General features: G+C 41.3%; 1 protein-coding gene across 1 annotated transcript; it reads right to left on the bottom strand.

The window, feature by feature from the left end:
* Positions 1 to 2,168: 2,168 nt before the first annotated feature.
* ube3d (ubiquitin protein ligase E3D) lies at positions 2,169 to 14,757 on the bottom strand. Its single transcript, XM_028426028.1, has 10 exons — positions 14,496 to 14,757; positions 13,270 to 13,481; positions 12,687 to 12,777; positions 11,409 to 11,631; positions 10,893 to 10,965; positions 10,720 to 10,798; positions 10,010 to 10,118; positions 9,181 to 9,344; positions 6,939 to 7,077; positions 2,169 to 2,380 (listed from the first exon to the last, which is right to left on the bottom strand). Exons 1-10 carry the CDS (start codon positions 14,582 to 14,584, stop codon positions 2,360 to 2,362), a joined length of 1,200 nt encoding a protein of 399 aa, XP_028281829.1. The 5' UTR covers positions 14,585 to 14,757; the 3' UTR covers positions 2,169 to 2,359.
* Positions 14,758 to 14,968: the final 211 nt, after the last annotated feature.

Genomic DNA, 14,968 nt, shown 5'->3' with positions numbered 1-14,968 from the left:
GCTTTTGTTTCATCGGACCACATGGCACACTTCCAGTGTGTGTAATTCTTCTCCAGGTTGTCTTTCCTTCAGATGTGGAGTTTTTCTGGGTCTGTAACCGGGCAGTCCGTTCCTGTGTAGAACTCTAGTGGCTGTCTACTCTGACACTTCAATTCCAGACTTGGCTAAATCCTTCACTGGTGTCTTGGCAGTTGTTTTAGACACATCTCTCACTACTTTTCTTTCCAAAGCCTTTGGATTGTTTTCACTTCCTACCTCTGCCAGTCTTATTCTGCACTATTTGGCTCTCTTTGAACTTCTTAATAACACCTCTCACACCAGTTCTTGAAACTTGGGAGTGCTTTGATAAACCTGCATTTCCTTCTATTGCTTTGTAGACATCAATCTGTTTTCTAAAGTCTAAACTTAAAAGCTAAAAGTGGGTAAGCATTAGGATCAGAGTGACTTTGGGCTACTCCAAAACAGATGGTCTTGTAGACTACAAGTTCAGGCACACAAGAAGCAAGATTGGCCCAGGTGATCTCATCATACAGGAGAGCTTGCACAGTTTACTTTAAACCTGGCTATGATAGAAGGGATGGAAGGTCCCACAGAGCAATGAAAGACTGATACATGTGCAGGCAGCTAATTAATGTAAATATGAAGTTTTCAAATGTTAGAAGTTTACTTATAAAGACAGAATTTGTGCATTATTGCTGCACTGTGCATCAGAATAATGCTGCGCTTACAGAAAATGTCAGTTTAGTACCATTCATGCTATCTGCTGTGAGGTATCATCTCTGTTTTTCCTTAAATCCTTTCCACATCAGCAGCACATATAAAAGAAGAGCAAGCAAAAACTGTCTACCAACCACAGACAAGTAATTACTTAGGCAGAATATGTAGTAGACCTTTGTTCAGACTGATATTATTCATGAGATAACTGTCTGAAAAGGCTAATGAGCTGCATGGTGTCAACAGATGGCTGTGCGCTGGCCAAAAACTTTTAATTTGACACTTCTATTGTCTGTCATCAAGGGGAGGAAGACAAAGAGTCCCTGCAACTCCTCAAGGCTTGTGGGTGACTGTGTCTGTCGGTGTGTTCACAACAGCAGCAGCAGCAGCAGCAGCCAGTAATGTGGAGTAGCTCCTTCTGCTCAGCGGGCTTGAAACAAATGGGTTATTTAGAGCCTACTTCATTTGCACTTGTGGAGAAAGGGCAGAAAGGAAATGAGAACCCCTTGACGGTTCAGTGTTGGATGTATTTAATTAGCCAATTCACTCTCTCCTTTGCCGCCTCAGTGGGCACAATACTTCTTTGTATTTTTAAAAGTAATTGTCACTTGCAGCATCAGCATTCAGCAGATCCAGGCATGCAGTCAGGAACAGAAAAAAATGTCCTCAGCCTACTAGGAGATTGTAAAAATAGACATAAAGATATAATGCTGCACTGCTGGTCAGAGATAACCTATGCAGACTGTGCTCGTGAGCCATGTGGGCATATTAAGCCCCAGCAGTTATATTATATTATAAAATCATATATATATGATTTTCATCTGGCTGTGCTCTGCAGCTAAATGCTTCAAATAGATTTATAACTGTCGTGATGATGTTTACCATCTAAGGTTAGCATGCTAGCTTGGGCTAATTCAAACTGCAGATTGTAAATAGACAGATGAACACTCTTTGATGGTTTCTGAAGAGCAAATTTGAAGCTCTGTGTGGAACTCCAGCTGAAGCCATCTCGACATCCCTGTTTGCCCATATTCAAATATGAGCAAAGCACTATGAGTCTATAAACTTCTGAACTCAAGATGCTGAGTGTCTGACATTTGAGTTTAAAAGGGGGCCCTTGCATGTTAGAGTAATACCATTGAATCGCTGACGCACGCTGACAAATAAACCCACGATAAGCCAAAAATTACCTCCCTCCATACACTGTAATTACACTCAAGTGAAGGATGCACCACTGTACCCCAGGGCTTGAGTGCCTCTATAATAAGCTTTCATCAAGAGCCAACTCAAGAACAATGCCCCACATATCAACGTCCTTAAAAAACACAAGTTTAATCATCTTTAACATTCACATACAGGCTTTAGACACATACTCCATTGTGATGGATGATCCAGTTACTAGCTGTGTTTACATTTCGATCTTGTTTCAACATGAATCTGTTTACAGGTGATGACACAGAAAAAAACGCTGACAGAAACAACAACCTGACGATCTCAACAAGCTACAGCAGGCTTTCTGCATTTCCTTTTCTATCCCCCCAATAAATTGGAAATTACAGTATATTCACAAAGGTTCCTCTCAGCTGCTCCGGATGCTCTTGAATTCCCCACCTGGGGTGGAGTCGTGATCGCCAGGCTTCTGAGCTTACAGCCTCAGGTACGCCACCTATAGGAACAACAGTAAGTTGTTAAGTAAAGTTTGAAAATCTATGTCGAGAGTAAAAATAAATCTCAAGTTTGCACTGTGCAATGGGGCTTTTTTTTTGATTCTCTAAAGTACTGGATCTCTACGGACTACTGATCAGAACAGCAACACATTATCTGCAATTACTGTCTTCAAACAACAAAAAAACCACAGGTGGGAGAGATTTAATCAACTTCAAAAACACACAATCAGATAAACAAAGCCCAGAAAACAAATCAGCACAGCCATGTCTCTCTCTCTCTCTCTCTCTCTCTCTCTCTCTTCCTCCATCTGCTTTTGCTGGGTGTTTGCCTGCTGCAGACAATGGTTGCGCTCCACTGAGGGCTCTATATTGGGATGATGGATGAGGGCATTTGCCTCACTCAAGGCCCCGTCTTCTCCGTCCCCATGCCAATGTCTACTCGCCACTCAAGCGAATCAGTGTTAATTCATACAAATGATAAGAAATGGCGGACGGCCGCTAACACAGCAATGAGTCCTAGAGAAAGAAGCCAGAGCGTGATGTGGGACAAAGCAGTGAAGGAATGGAGCAGAGAGGGGGGCCCGTGACTGGAGGAAGATGATTCCTCAGAGCAAGAAGCTAATTGAAACAGGGAAGCAGATCCAAAAAAATGCCTTTAAAATATATATATATATATAAATATGCGACTATATGATGCTACTGAATGATAGGTCAATAAGGTGCCTGTCCTGTCCACAAGGAATTTACAGTAGTACTTTGGATTGGATTTGCACAAAACTGATGTTGATATTTTTTAAATATATATATAACTTTTTTTCATAATGTCCTTTTTTAAGTTATTGTTTTGGCCTTTTTGTCTTTGTTAGTGGAGAAATAAAGGAAGAAAATAGGAATTAATTCTTAATTAATTTCTATAAAATTGAGGGTGCATTGAGGATGTCCATTTTCAAACTAATAAATACGTTCTTATGATTATAATTATAACCTATACTGTACAGAAAGGAAGCAAATCCAGCACATCTGTTAAGTTCAGTCTGAATGAGTCATCTGGTTTTTCCTGTAATTGCTCATATGTGGATAACAAAGGTAAGCTGCCAGCATGGCCAATTTTGGACTTGAAGAGGTTGTTCCTCTCCAGCACAAACTGTGAGCTCAAAGCTGCATACCATCTGCTTAAAGGCCGGGCTTAAAAGACCAATCATGGAAGCAAGCAAATGCACTTGCTCCCACTAGGTAGATGTTATTTTTTTTTTTTTTTTTTTTTAATCGCGTGTTTATATTATGAGAAGCTGCACAAAAGGTTCAGATTTGTATTTCACACTGTTAAAATTGTATGAATGTCTGTAGAGATGCCGACAGCACGGTCTGCCCACTTGACTGTAATAAGCTTAAAGGTGTTGCAGTTCTTTGATCTCATTGGAATTCAGTGAAACATAAAATCTTACTGTAAAGCCTTAGCGGTAATACATCTGGCTGTTATGCTTTGGTAGTTTTATTTTTTTTCCAACAGCTCTTTAGGTTCAAGGGTTTTTACCGAATAGGGGCTAATATCTGGGTATTAAAGGAGACAGAAACAATGACAAGAGGCTGGTATAGGAACACACACTCTTTGATGCTGTGTGCCAGCCGTTATCATAACACTTCAAACTTGGCGAGCAGCATGAAGAACATTTCTTCACACATGAGGAAACAGACTGGAAGAGGTGTGGAAAAGTGAAACATGATGACAGAAACATGCAGAGTGTCCAGGAGTTTAATAGATAACATGGCCCTGGACCATGATATTCCTGCTCTAATTAAGGAAAGCCATTGACTACGAAAATGATTGTTGTCCCTGGGTGGGATGGAGACACACCCAAAGGACATCATCCAAACTTAAGACGATCTTTGACCAGCAGTTTGTCAGAAAATGTGGCTTCTGCTTTTTGCATTTTTGTGAGGTCACTGTGATCTGTCCTCATAGTGTTCCTGATATGTCTCATTGACATATGGCTATACTTTCATAGAAAGGTTTGGCTCAACATTAGTGAGGGAAACACTAATAGCATAGATAAAAAGATTCAGGAGACTTTGTTTTTGCTGGCTCATTGTCATGGCCTCCTGTTATACTTAATTAAACTGAAATTGGCTTCACCGATGCTTATTCTGATCGTCAAGTGAAAGATATGTCTGCTATGGCATAGGCCTGGTGACAGGGAGTAATTTAAAAACTGCTTTAATAGTGTACTAAACAGGAAAGTACACACTGCTTTAGACTCAACTGTTTTTGGAACAAACAGCCTCATTTGTATCATCAAGCGTGATATTGGTCCAATTCTGACGTAAACACTGATGCAGTACAGCATCACAGCCCTCTGCACTGTGGATAAATTCCTCTGCGCATTCATAGTTCCATGTGCAATGAATCGAAATGTTGGGGGAAGTAATTTACTGCGACAGACTGTAGCCGCTCCTGGTGTATCGCTGTGCGGCCTGCCTGACTGAGACATCGTATGATCCATACACCTTCCTTTCCTGTATAAGACCGGATCACTTTGTGAATTGTTGTCTGACTAACCTACATTCTTCTGTCTTTGTTGGGAGTGAGAAGGAGATTAATGAAGTAAGGTGGGGGAGCCTGTGTTGTCTGTTCACTGGGCTTGAGAGTGACACTCAGAGCTGGATCTACTTTACACACCATTACACTGGCAGGCCCAGAGATGGAGGGCGGGGAACGCAGCAGCCCAGACATTCCACATGCAGCATAATAACAGGCTGCTGCAAGACTTTGATCTACTCACAGGGAGTGAATTTCAACAAAAACACACACACACACACATAAGCACACACCCAGTACAGCACAGCTACCTGCAAACAATGTCACAGGGATGATGTGACTGGTACACAAAAATCTCAAAAAGAGGCATATTGCACACAACACTGCTTACAAAGTACAAGCCAATAATGGCAAAACTAGTAACAGTATTAATGGTAACATTTCCATTAAGTATCCCACAGCACACTCAATACTTAAGTACATTTCTGCTATTAGTGAGAGCTGTGCATGTATAGTTTTAACCTGTCAAACCGCCTGCTGTTAAAATGGCCTGTTACTGCATAATCATGGTGACTGGATACAATCCTCAGCCTCTCTCCTGCTCTACCTGAGCAGAGATCCAATCAGCCAGAATGAGTGGATACACCTGGGTGGGTATTTAATATCTTTCTGATTTCATTCCCAAAAAAAAATGATTTCTTATTATTTATTTAATTTTTTGATGATGATGAGTAAAATGTCCTTCTCATCCTTTTTCAAACAGACGCAACTTCTCCATGCTGCCTCTCTCATCCTCAGGGCGCTGAAGTGACTCTCAGACGCTCTCAGACCATCTCCGGTAATTCTAGATGGCCCCATGATCACATTACCCTTCCCGTCCTCTGTCGCCTATAGCCTAACAGGCTTCTACTATCAGGAAGTGTTCAAGTGTGTCGATTTATCACACTCTTTTTACCGCTGTAACCGCTTCCAGCACCAGACAGATACTGTGTCCTGTGTCTGGGTCGTTCTATCTGAAGCCTTCTCCATTTCAGCGGAGCCTAATTTCCCATCTCCACCCACCTCTGTCCTGTCGTTACCTCAGAAAATAACAATGCTACGTTATAATGCACAACAACGTGTAAGAACACATCATCCTCAGGGACTGTGGAGACATGGCTATGCTACATTTTTGTTTGTTGTGCGTTTGAGGCATGATACCTTTTTAACAACATACATATAATTAGTTTTGATTAACACTAGTGTAAACAAACAAGAGATGGATAACAATATAAAGTTGCTATTTCTCACACTGAATGGATTATTTATGATTTATAGAGAAATCTATACGAAAAACTGAAACAATAGAATTGGATGTGTTGCTTTATAACTATAAGTATTCCTTCATCCCTGTAGGGCTCACATCCAACTATTGTATTTTCTTAGAAGATGTAAAACTTGTTTAAGCAGTAGGAGTCACCTCCCAAACTTTGTGAGCTGGAAATGGAGGATAATGGTGCTAATTACCCCCGTCACTATGTTTAAAACTCCAAGAAGAATAGAGCCGTCAGCGAGGATAACACCTCCTATTTTCTAGTCAAAGGGTTTTCCTTGGCAACTCGAGCTAAATATACATATTCTGCTCAATTACAGGTATCCAGAAGCCCGAATTAGGCTGACAAAAGTAAAATCTTACATTTGACCCACATATAATCCCTTAAGTGAAGCTGTTAACTGAAAGCTCTGAATCATGAAATTAATTAAGGGCGGGATAAAAACACTGTCAAGCACTAGTGAATAATGGAAAAACAAGGTGCTGTAAGTGAAGAGTGAGTGAAGTAAGTGATTGCCGTCAGCTAAAACAGGCCGCGCTGTGCTGCTAATGCAGTTTTTTTTGCAAAAAGATGAAGATGAATTACAACGCTTTCTGCACCTCTTTGCTTCTATTACACGGCATCAGCACTTTAGAAACAAACCTGTAGTTATGTCAACAGTTCATGTGTCATGTTCTGTTTATTCACAGCACATAGCAAACATCTCACCTCATACGACCTCATGGAACGCATCGATGCTGGAAGTGCAGAGTGGCTGTCATCTATCACCTGCAGGAGCTCCTCACACACCGTCAGCGGCAGCACCACAGGATGTCCTATGACATTGACCTCCCAGCTGGTTACAATCCTGAGCACACACACAGTAGCCGTGATTTATTGTGACTGCAATGGCCTTACACAACCAAGATAATATCCAGACTTAGGTGCTGTAAATCTGATGTAGAAACTATTGCTCTGTCATTTTAATTAAGCAGTTTTAAATTGTAAACTGAAATAGATAACTGTGGATTAAAAAAGTGGATTAATCCATGAGAGTGTGTTGAGCGATACATAACTACGTATGTGCCTGACAGTGTGTGTGTGTGTGAGGGAGAGACAAATAGATGGCTGAGTGTAGAAGAGGAAGAGTGATTGAGAGAAGAAAGATTGATGCTCTGTCAGTTTGTGGTGCTGATTCCGTTTGTTTGGGTGACATTAGCCATCTGTGCAGTTCCTGCAAGGGGAAAGACTTCTCAAAGTTTTGGCAGTTTTACTTAACACCCCGCATGGCAAAAGCACTACTGTTGCAGCAAAGGCCTGTCTTTATCACTTTCACAGTAAGCCTCAGCCAGGGAAATCATTTACAATCAGGTGCTCGATCTTAATGTTGGACATGTTGGATGATATCATCTGGAAAAGAATTTGATTACATGTATATGAGGATATGAGAACATTGCGGACCTCCTGTTTCCCCATATTCTACTGGACTGTGATAGCGCCAGCGACATTCGCTCAACTCACAATCAAGTCACTGCCATTAGTGACAAGCATAATCCACTTAGGCACTGGCTCACTGATTCTCCAGTCAATTATTGGCTGGTTTTAACAACACATACTGCAACCCCTGGCTGCAGTCAAATGTAACCAACTGTATCGTGAATAAGAAGGCCACCATCCTGGGAATTCAGCTCCCCAAGCATAACATTTAATTTAAAAATGTCAGAGATGAGTGATGAAGGATGAATGGTAAATTATGTAGACGGAAATGGAAATGTGAGTAACACCAGCGTTTAGATTTGCCAGACTTTAGAAGGGAGTCAGAGACTGGAGAAATTATAAAAGAAGAAGTGAGAAGAAATGTGAAAAGCAGGCAAGGATTTTCTTTTAACAGTGAAATGATGAAGATCAGAACAGCAAATAAGAAACTGGTTAGACATGGTATTTACAGATTATTTCCTGAATCAGTGATGAATACATGTCACAGTATATAAGCAGCTCGGTCCATGTACAGTAAAGGCCAGGGTCCCGTGTCAGCTCTAAAGTCTAGATTGCAGGTTAAAATTACTAGCAGCATGTCACTTCTGTGCTTCCATTTTGGTACTCATGTCAATTTCTCAAAACTGGGGGCATGTTGACCACCATTAACTAAGTACCACCTCCATTTTAAAGAAATCACTTTCACACTGCCTCAGCAGTACAAGATATAGTGACTGATGCAATCACAGGAAAGCTGGGATTCAGGTGTTATTAAGCATCGACAAAAACAGAAGCAACTCTCCACTCATGAGTTGCTGTCAGTTTTTTTTACTAGGCTTGTTACTATTGTTAAAATGTTCATCATATCATTCAAATGCACTCTTACTGCTTTAACTAAGAAGGGCAGTGTTCCTCCGTTTGTATGAGTTTTGTCTCTAATTGCCGTTTTCTCTGCCAGTCAGCCAGTGGGCTTGTCAAAATTATATAAACAACAAAACCACTCCGTGCTGCTGTCACTCCTCCTGGCTACAAGAAAGAAGAAGGGCAGGGAAAAAAAATTGCTGAGTGCTGATTCAGTTGAAAATAATGAGGGTGGAAGGCTCTTTCAGTGGGGTGCTGCTGTACTGAACATGGAGATCCACATGCAGCACATCCACCTACACTTCTCTAATGCTCCACAGCAGGGTACACAGAACCTCACTCTAGTCAAAACAACACCCCCTGTATGTTTAACAGAGCCCTGAGTGCAGCTTACACAACTGACACCTTTGAGGTGACTTTTATTTTCGTTTTTTTGATGGGAAGCTCATCCGCAAAATAAGACAAGCAGGGGACACAAAGTGTATTGAGAGCTGAACTGTGTCTGGCTTTCATGCCTCGCAGTGAGCTGAGACAGGTGGTGATTGAGAGGAAAGATGAAAGGATGAGATCAAGAAGAGGAAAATGATGAGCGAGTAAGTAAGTGATGATGTACGTAGGAAGTCCCCCTGCTTACTCTCTCTGCTGGATGCTTGCGCTGGAGCAGACGATGTAGAGGACTTTCAGGGCTCTGGCCGCTCTGGGTGATGGACTGTGTAAAGAGCTGCTCCTCGACCTCTCGTCCCCGACACACAGCTCTGGAACCGACGCTATGAGGGAGTCGCTGTTCAGGAGCCACAGCTGCAGGAGGAGCAGACAGGTCTTATGAATTCCCATTTATTACATGAGGTCTATGCTGACACGGATCTATACTCTTATTAAAACCGCCAGACTCCACTGAAACAAGTTAAGTAGTGTTTTTGTTTTATCTTGGCTGTGTCATCAGGCTGGTCATATTCTTAATATAGCATACATTTAAACTGATTTTCTTATTGATTTCTTTTTTATGTGGGTCTTGTAGGTCTAAAAAGATGTTTTGCTGTTGACCCCGTCCACTGCAGGTCATTGCTTGGCTTCTGTAGCAGAACTCCTGTCTGCTTCTCCAAACTAAGGGTGTGACTATGGCTTACACATCGACGATGGATAACCCTGAACCCTAAAGATGGCCATAGCCTTTTATGGTGTGTGCTAATTAAGTGAACTAGCCCATAAAAATGGACTAATTGTGTTGCACAAAATAAATTATAGTGTTGCAGTATTTATTCATGAAGGGCTACCCTTTAATAATAATCCACTTCCAGCTGATTTACAGACGTTAAAAGGCTAAAAACAAATCACAGTCAAGCCCTTCATGTCTCTTTAAGAGCCTAATCATATCAACCTTTTTTTTCCCCCATGTCTCTTTCCAGTGCTCTATTTTTGCTAAAATGTCACTGATTTCTCTGATTGCGTTGGGTGGTTCTTACCAATAAGAAGGCTTTCTCATCAGGGGTCTGGACACAGAAGTGGAAGGTGCTGAGTGAATTGGACAGCTGCAGCAGCCTGGCTGCTACTGTCCTCTCCAGGAACAGAGACCTGTCCACAGGACACAACACAAAGCGCACCAACTTTCAGTTAATATCTCGGTTTTGCACTCACAGTCAGACTGAGTGGAGGCCACTACGGCTTTTGGCAAGGTGACACACACAAAAAAAAAATGTGTTTAGTGCGAGCTGTTATTATTCAAATAATGCAGCACATAAAGAATAGAGTTAAAAGAAAATGGCTTTCCTGAGATAAGTGGTAATAAAGCACAGGCAGATGCTCGTGTGCAGATTGTTAAAGTATTCCAAATTGTGCAGTGGGAGATGTGGTTATTAAAATGTTTAATTCAGACCGACATTTGCAACACTGTAATTATTGAAAAAAGCCTGAACACAGTGCTGATATGCCTCATTCCCCTTAAGTTTCAGCGAAATCCAATCAGCAGAGCGTCAGATATTTGAGACAAACACACAAATGAACCTGAACTGATTTATAGTCCCGCTGCTGATTTTATTGTGAAGGGCTAAAAATATACGACAGCAATAATTAACCTAGAAAGACTGTGTGGATCTTTTTTCATTCATTTCCCTGTGAAAACGTGCTTTGACACCTTTTCTAATTTTCACCAGCAGAAACTTGGATAGAAACCTGCCTGCTAGGTGAAGCGTCTGGTTTTCTGTCTCCCAGTGCGGGCTCCACCACCAGCTGTGTGATGTACAGTTTCAGAGTCCCTGTAAGACACAAGGGAGAAAGACTCATGCTGTATTAAAGATGGAAATTGATTGTGTTTATTTATATAAAAAAATCTGCTAGATTGGTGCATACCTGGTGCTACAGCCTCTCCCAGCACTGATGAACAACTTGCACAGGAGATGAGTGCTATTCGGCGACAGGGCTTCTGCACAAAAAAAAAAAAAAACAGAAACTGATCACCACAATACGCATCCTTCTTTCACCTGGCTGTATTAAAATTGCAATCAATAGCCACTATAACTAGGATGGAGGACAGAAGGGATACAGCAGACAAATTGTTCTCCCTTCTTTCTATTTCTCTCTGTTTCACTCATGCAGAGTGCTGCTCGTGTTCAGAATGACTAATGGAAGAACTAGGGGATCAATCCCTGTCTACAGAGTGCTAAAGTTCGACTTCAGTGATGCAGCCAGCTGAGGAGAGATTGTCTGTGTGAGTAACAACACTCCAACATTTTTTTTATTTTTGCATTTTATAAAATATCTTTGATTTTTGTTTTTTAACTCTGGGTATCTTAAATACTCTTAGAGGTTGCCTGCTAAGAACAGAAAACAAACTGCCCATTATTTTTACTTTCCTTCTCCCCTCACCTTCGGGTCTTGTCTGTCCACTGAGCCAACAGGACTCACTTCCTCTGTCAGAGTCTGTTCACAGCTGCCGTCTCGGGCAAGAAGGATGAAGGTGTCACCCAATAAACAATCGTCTGTTCGGGGCAATAACTTCTTGTTAGCGAACGGATCCGGGTGGCAACACCAGTCATCCACGATGGCGTTCCAGTTGCCATTAGGGAGAGGAAGAACTCGCTTAAACACTCTGTAGAGGTGGAAACAATAACAAAAAAAAAAAGCAATTACAGAACTTTCTATTACTACTCTGAAGTATTTAACAAGAATATTAATTGGTTCGTGTAGTAGGAAAAGGCGTTATCAGCACAGTCAGCACAGAGTTTTCTCTGAGGGACAGAAAAAATAGAAATGCAGAAGAAAAAAAGTGAGAAGAGAAAGGTCAAGGTCCTGTAGTTCTCTTAATAAACATTGCAAAGCCCAAAACAGTAGCATTTGTACAGACTCTATGCAGCAACATCAATGTTCAGTTGATCAAATTCTGTCCACTGTTTACCTCTTAGCTACTAACTTCCTGTATGATCATCCCTATTAGCATCATTAATATAGTCATGTGACCTATTGTTGTTGTGGATTATCAGTAAAGTGACACAACAATAACTACTTTTATTTCCAGTAAAGATTTATAGTCTGCACTGTTTAGGTGATGCAAATAAGTCTTTTAAAGGGGACTTTGTGATGTTGGCTGCCATTATTACTTCAGAGCAGCCACATAAATCAGAACATTTTGTTACAGAGCATAATGAGGCATAATATTAGAATTTTTTTTCCAGGCTGCAAACACTTCGCCTCATGTTTCTACCTCTGCTAGACCTTGTTCAAAGCAAAAAAAAAAAAAAAAAGTTTGGGCAACTTTTAGTGGGTTACTGCTGGGAAATATAGCCAGAGGGCAAAGGCCCCCATAATGCAGCTATAGCAATTTTCACTATGTCACATTGCTGACCAGGAAAAGCTACAAGGCACTGAGAACAATACCACTCTCCAAAGCCGAAGCACCTCAGGGTAAGAAACACAATTGTTTTTTAATGGGTATCGTAGACCTTTACGTCACACACACTCTATAACTCTAACCCAGTCAGGCTGACAACTGTGGACTCCATCCATCAACTTTTCTTTCCCAGACTATCACTTCTACCGCTCGGCCGCCACACTATCAATAAACAGCCGCTCCTCTTCCTGCGGAGGAGGGTGTAAATAAAAACCCATTTCCACTGATGCTCCCTTCTCGCCCCATCTGCTCCTCACCTGTCCTCCAGCAGCCTGGTCATGCAGCCCTGGCAGTAGAAGCAATAAGTCTCTTTTGCCCGGAGTGTCTCCGTCACACTGTTAGACGCCTCTGTGAAGGCCAAAGGCAAAACAAACAAATGAGACAGAATCGGTGAAAAGGTGGTAACTTTCTACTACTGAGCACAAAATCAATGAGATACCGGGTGGCAAAGGTGGATTGGCTGGGGAGCCGGCAATCCATCTGATTTTGATTGGACTGTCACCGACTGTCCTTTGCTGTAACTTTCTCTTACACTTGCAGTGGCACAAATCTCTGGAAACGCCAAACAGTGGATCACGGGGATATTGTGTAACAGCTGATTTCAGCTCAAACCAAAACGTAAAGGGAATTTTCTCATAGCGATTGATCTTGAGTTGCTTGTGGGCTGAAAAATTACACCTTTCCTGTCTCTGATGAGTCAGTCCAATTAATTTTGAGAACAACTCCACAGAGCTACCAAAAGCCTTTGTTCTTGTTTTGGCACAGAGGAATATGGCAGCACAGGGGGAGGTTTGCACGTGTCTGGATGTGTTTCCACTCAGCATTCACCGATGACATTACCTTCATCTGTGCTTCGTCCAACACCGATACGCAGCCTGAAATGCAGCTCCTCTCTGCAGGATTCCCCGGCAGGTGTCGGAACGCACGAGCCCTGCTCGTAGGTGATGCCTGCCGGCAAAGTCAGACTCAGCTGGCCTCCAGAAGTCTTGATGTGAAGAGACGAATCTCCACCTGTCACAACCACGTCTGCCGGACTTCTGCCCACATCCTTCCTAGAGAGCAGAGAGAGGGAGCAGATGCTTTACATGCAAATGTTCTGCACACAAAGTGTTTACACTGGTGGACATTTAAGGACCAACATCATTCAAGCAACGTACAGTTGATACTGTATCTGCTAAATTAATTTTTATATTGTACCTGTGCTGTAAGTGAAACCACTGTGTTCTTGATATTTTAGCTCAGAAAGCAGCTGAACATTTCTGTTACATCTTTTGGCACCTAATCCAACTAATGTCGGATCTTTTTGTACTCTACTTTTGACGTAAACACAAAATAAAAAAGAACAAACCAGCCAGCATCCCACAAACTTCAAATCAGACTGTACAAATGTATTTGATTTTGTTCCTCAGCCAAAGCATATGGATTTTGGAGAATCTGTAATTAATCTCATGCATCACAGTAATTAATGAGCCAGGCTTGGCTGCACAGCAAAATCAACTCATCTTTATGACAGGTACTCTGAGTAGAAACCTCTAAACATTAAACATAACAATATTAATTTTATGATGAAGAGTGACTTTAGTTTATGAAGAGCATTAAATCCTTTATTTATCCATTTGACTATTTTCATTATTCTACAGTAGCTACACAGTGTGGGTATGTGTAATAACTGGTTACAAAACAAGAGTAAAGAACGTTGTATTCTCTGCATTCACAATCACATTCACGCCATCTAGTGGTGTTACAGGTGTATTACATGCATTTATAGTCAGCAGTGCTCTGATGCCATGCTTCATTTAACTACTATAAGATAGATGTTGGGCAGCAAAGAAAACTTTAAGTAGACCCTTCACTTCTGCCCCTGCTCAGAGTTTTAGTTTCACTATGATCAGAGTCCACAATTTTATTTTTTTATTTAAACACCACTATCTGGTGAAGTTTTAGCATCACTTCATTCATGCAGCTAAGTATGCTAATGTTGTTAGCTAGCTATTATTTAGTATAATCTAGACAGAACCGCAACAATGCCAACTGAGAGCTGTTACGGTTATCTATTAGAGACTCACCCGACTATAAGTAGTCCACTCTGAAGTCGTTTCCTCAGCTCTATGAAGACTCCAACTCCATGTGTCCTGGCGGGCATCTCCTCTGCCATTCACACAATGGGATATTTAGGAAGTCGGTAAAATAAATGATACACTAATCAAAACTGTGATAGAGTGAGTCTGGTTACAGACATAACATTCAAACTACAATAAACATAAACATATCTCATGTAGCTGGTTAAATTGTGTGGTTGAAACTGTTCTGCAGTGTGATGATGCTAATGTGTTGACACATGGGAAGAACTTCCGGTCACATATTTCAAAATAAAGCCGTGACATCCAAGGAAAAAACATTATATTGTAATTAACACTAAAAGCACCTTTAATGAAAGCGTTATAATAGCGCTGCAGATAATAAGTACACTCATTTCTGGAACTAGCAGCTCTAGGAAAATACAACACAATTAATTAATTATCAGTTAAAGTAGGCATGT

Source organism: Parambassis ranga, chromosome 16 (genome assembly GCF_900634625.1).
Source record: "Parambassis ranga chromosome 16, fParRan2.1, whole genome shotgun sequence".
NCBI classification, from domain to species: Eukaryota; Metazoa; Chordata; class Actinopteri; family Ambassidae; genus Parambassis; species Parambassis ranga.
The sequence above is the reverse complement of the archived record's forward strand: the minus strand, read 5'-3'. Positions and strand labels throughout refer to the sequence as shown.

Excerpts from the sequence above, each read along its gene's own strand:
- ube3d (XM_028426028.1), bottom strand. The coding sequence starts at position 14,584 with ATGGCAGAGGAGATGCCCGCCAGGACACATGGAGTTGGAGTCTTCATA. Across the intron at positions 10,799-10,892 it reads GGGAGAGGCTGTAGCACCAG|GGACTCTGAAACTGTACATC; the intron begins GTATGCACCAAT and ends TGTGTCTTACAG. Across the intron at positions 10,119-10,719 it reads CCAGACGCTTCACCTAGCAG|GTCTCTGTTCCTGGAGAGGA; the intron begins GCAGGTTTCTAT and ends TCCTGTGGACAG.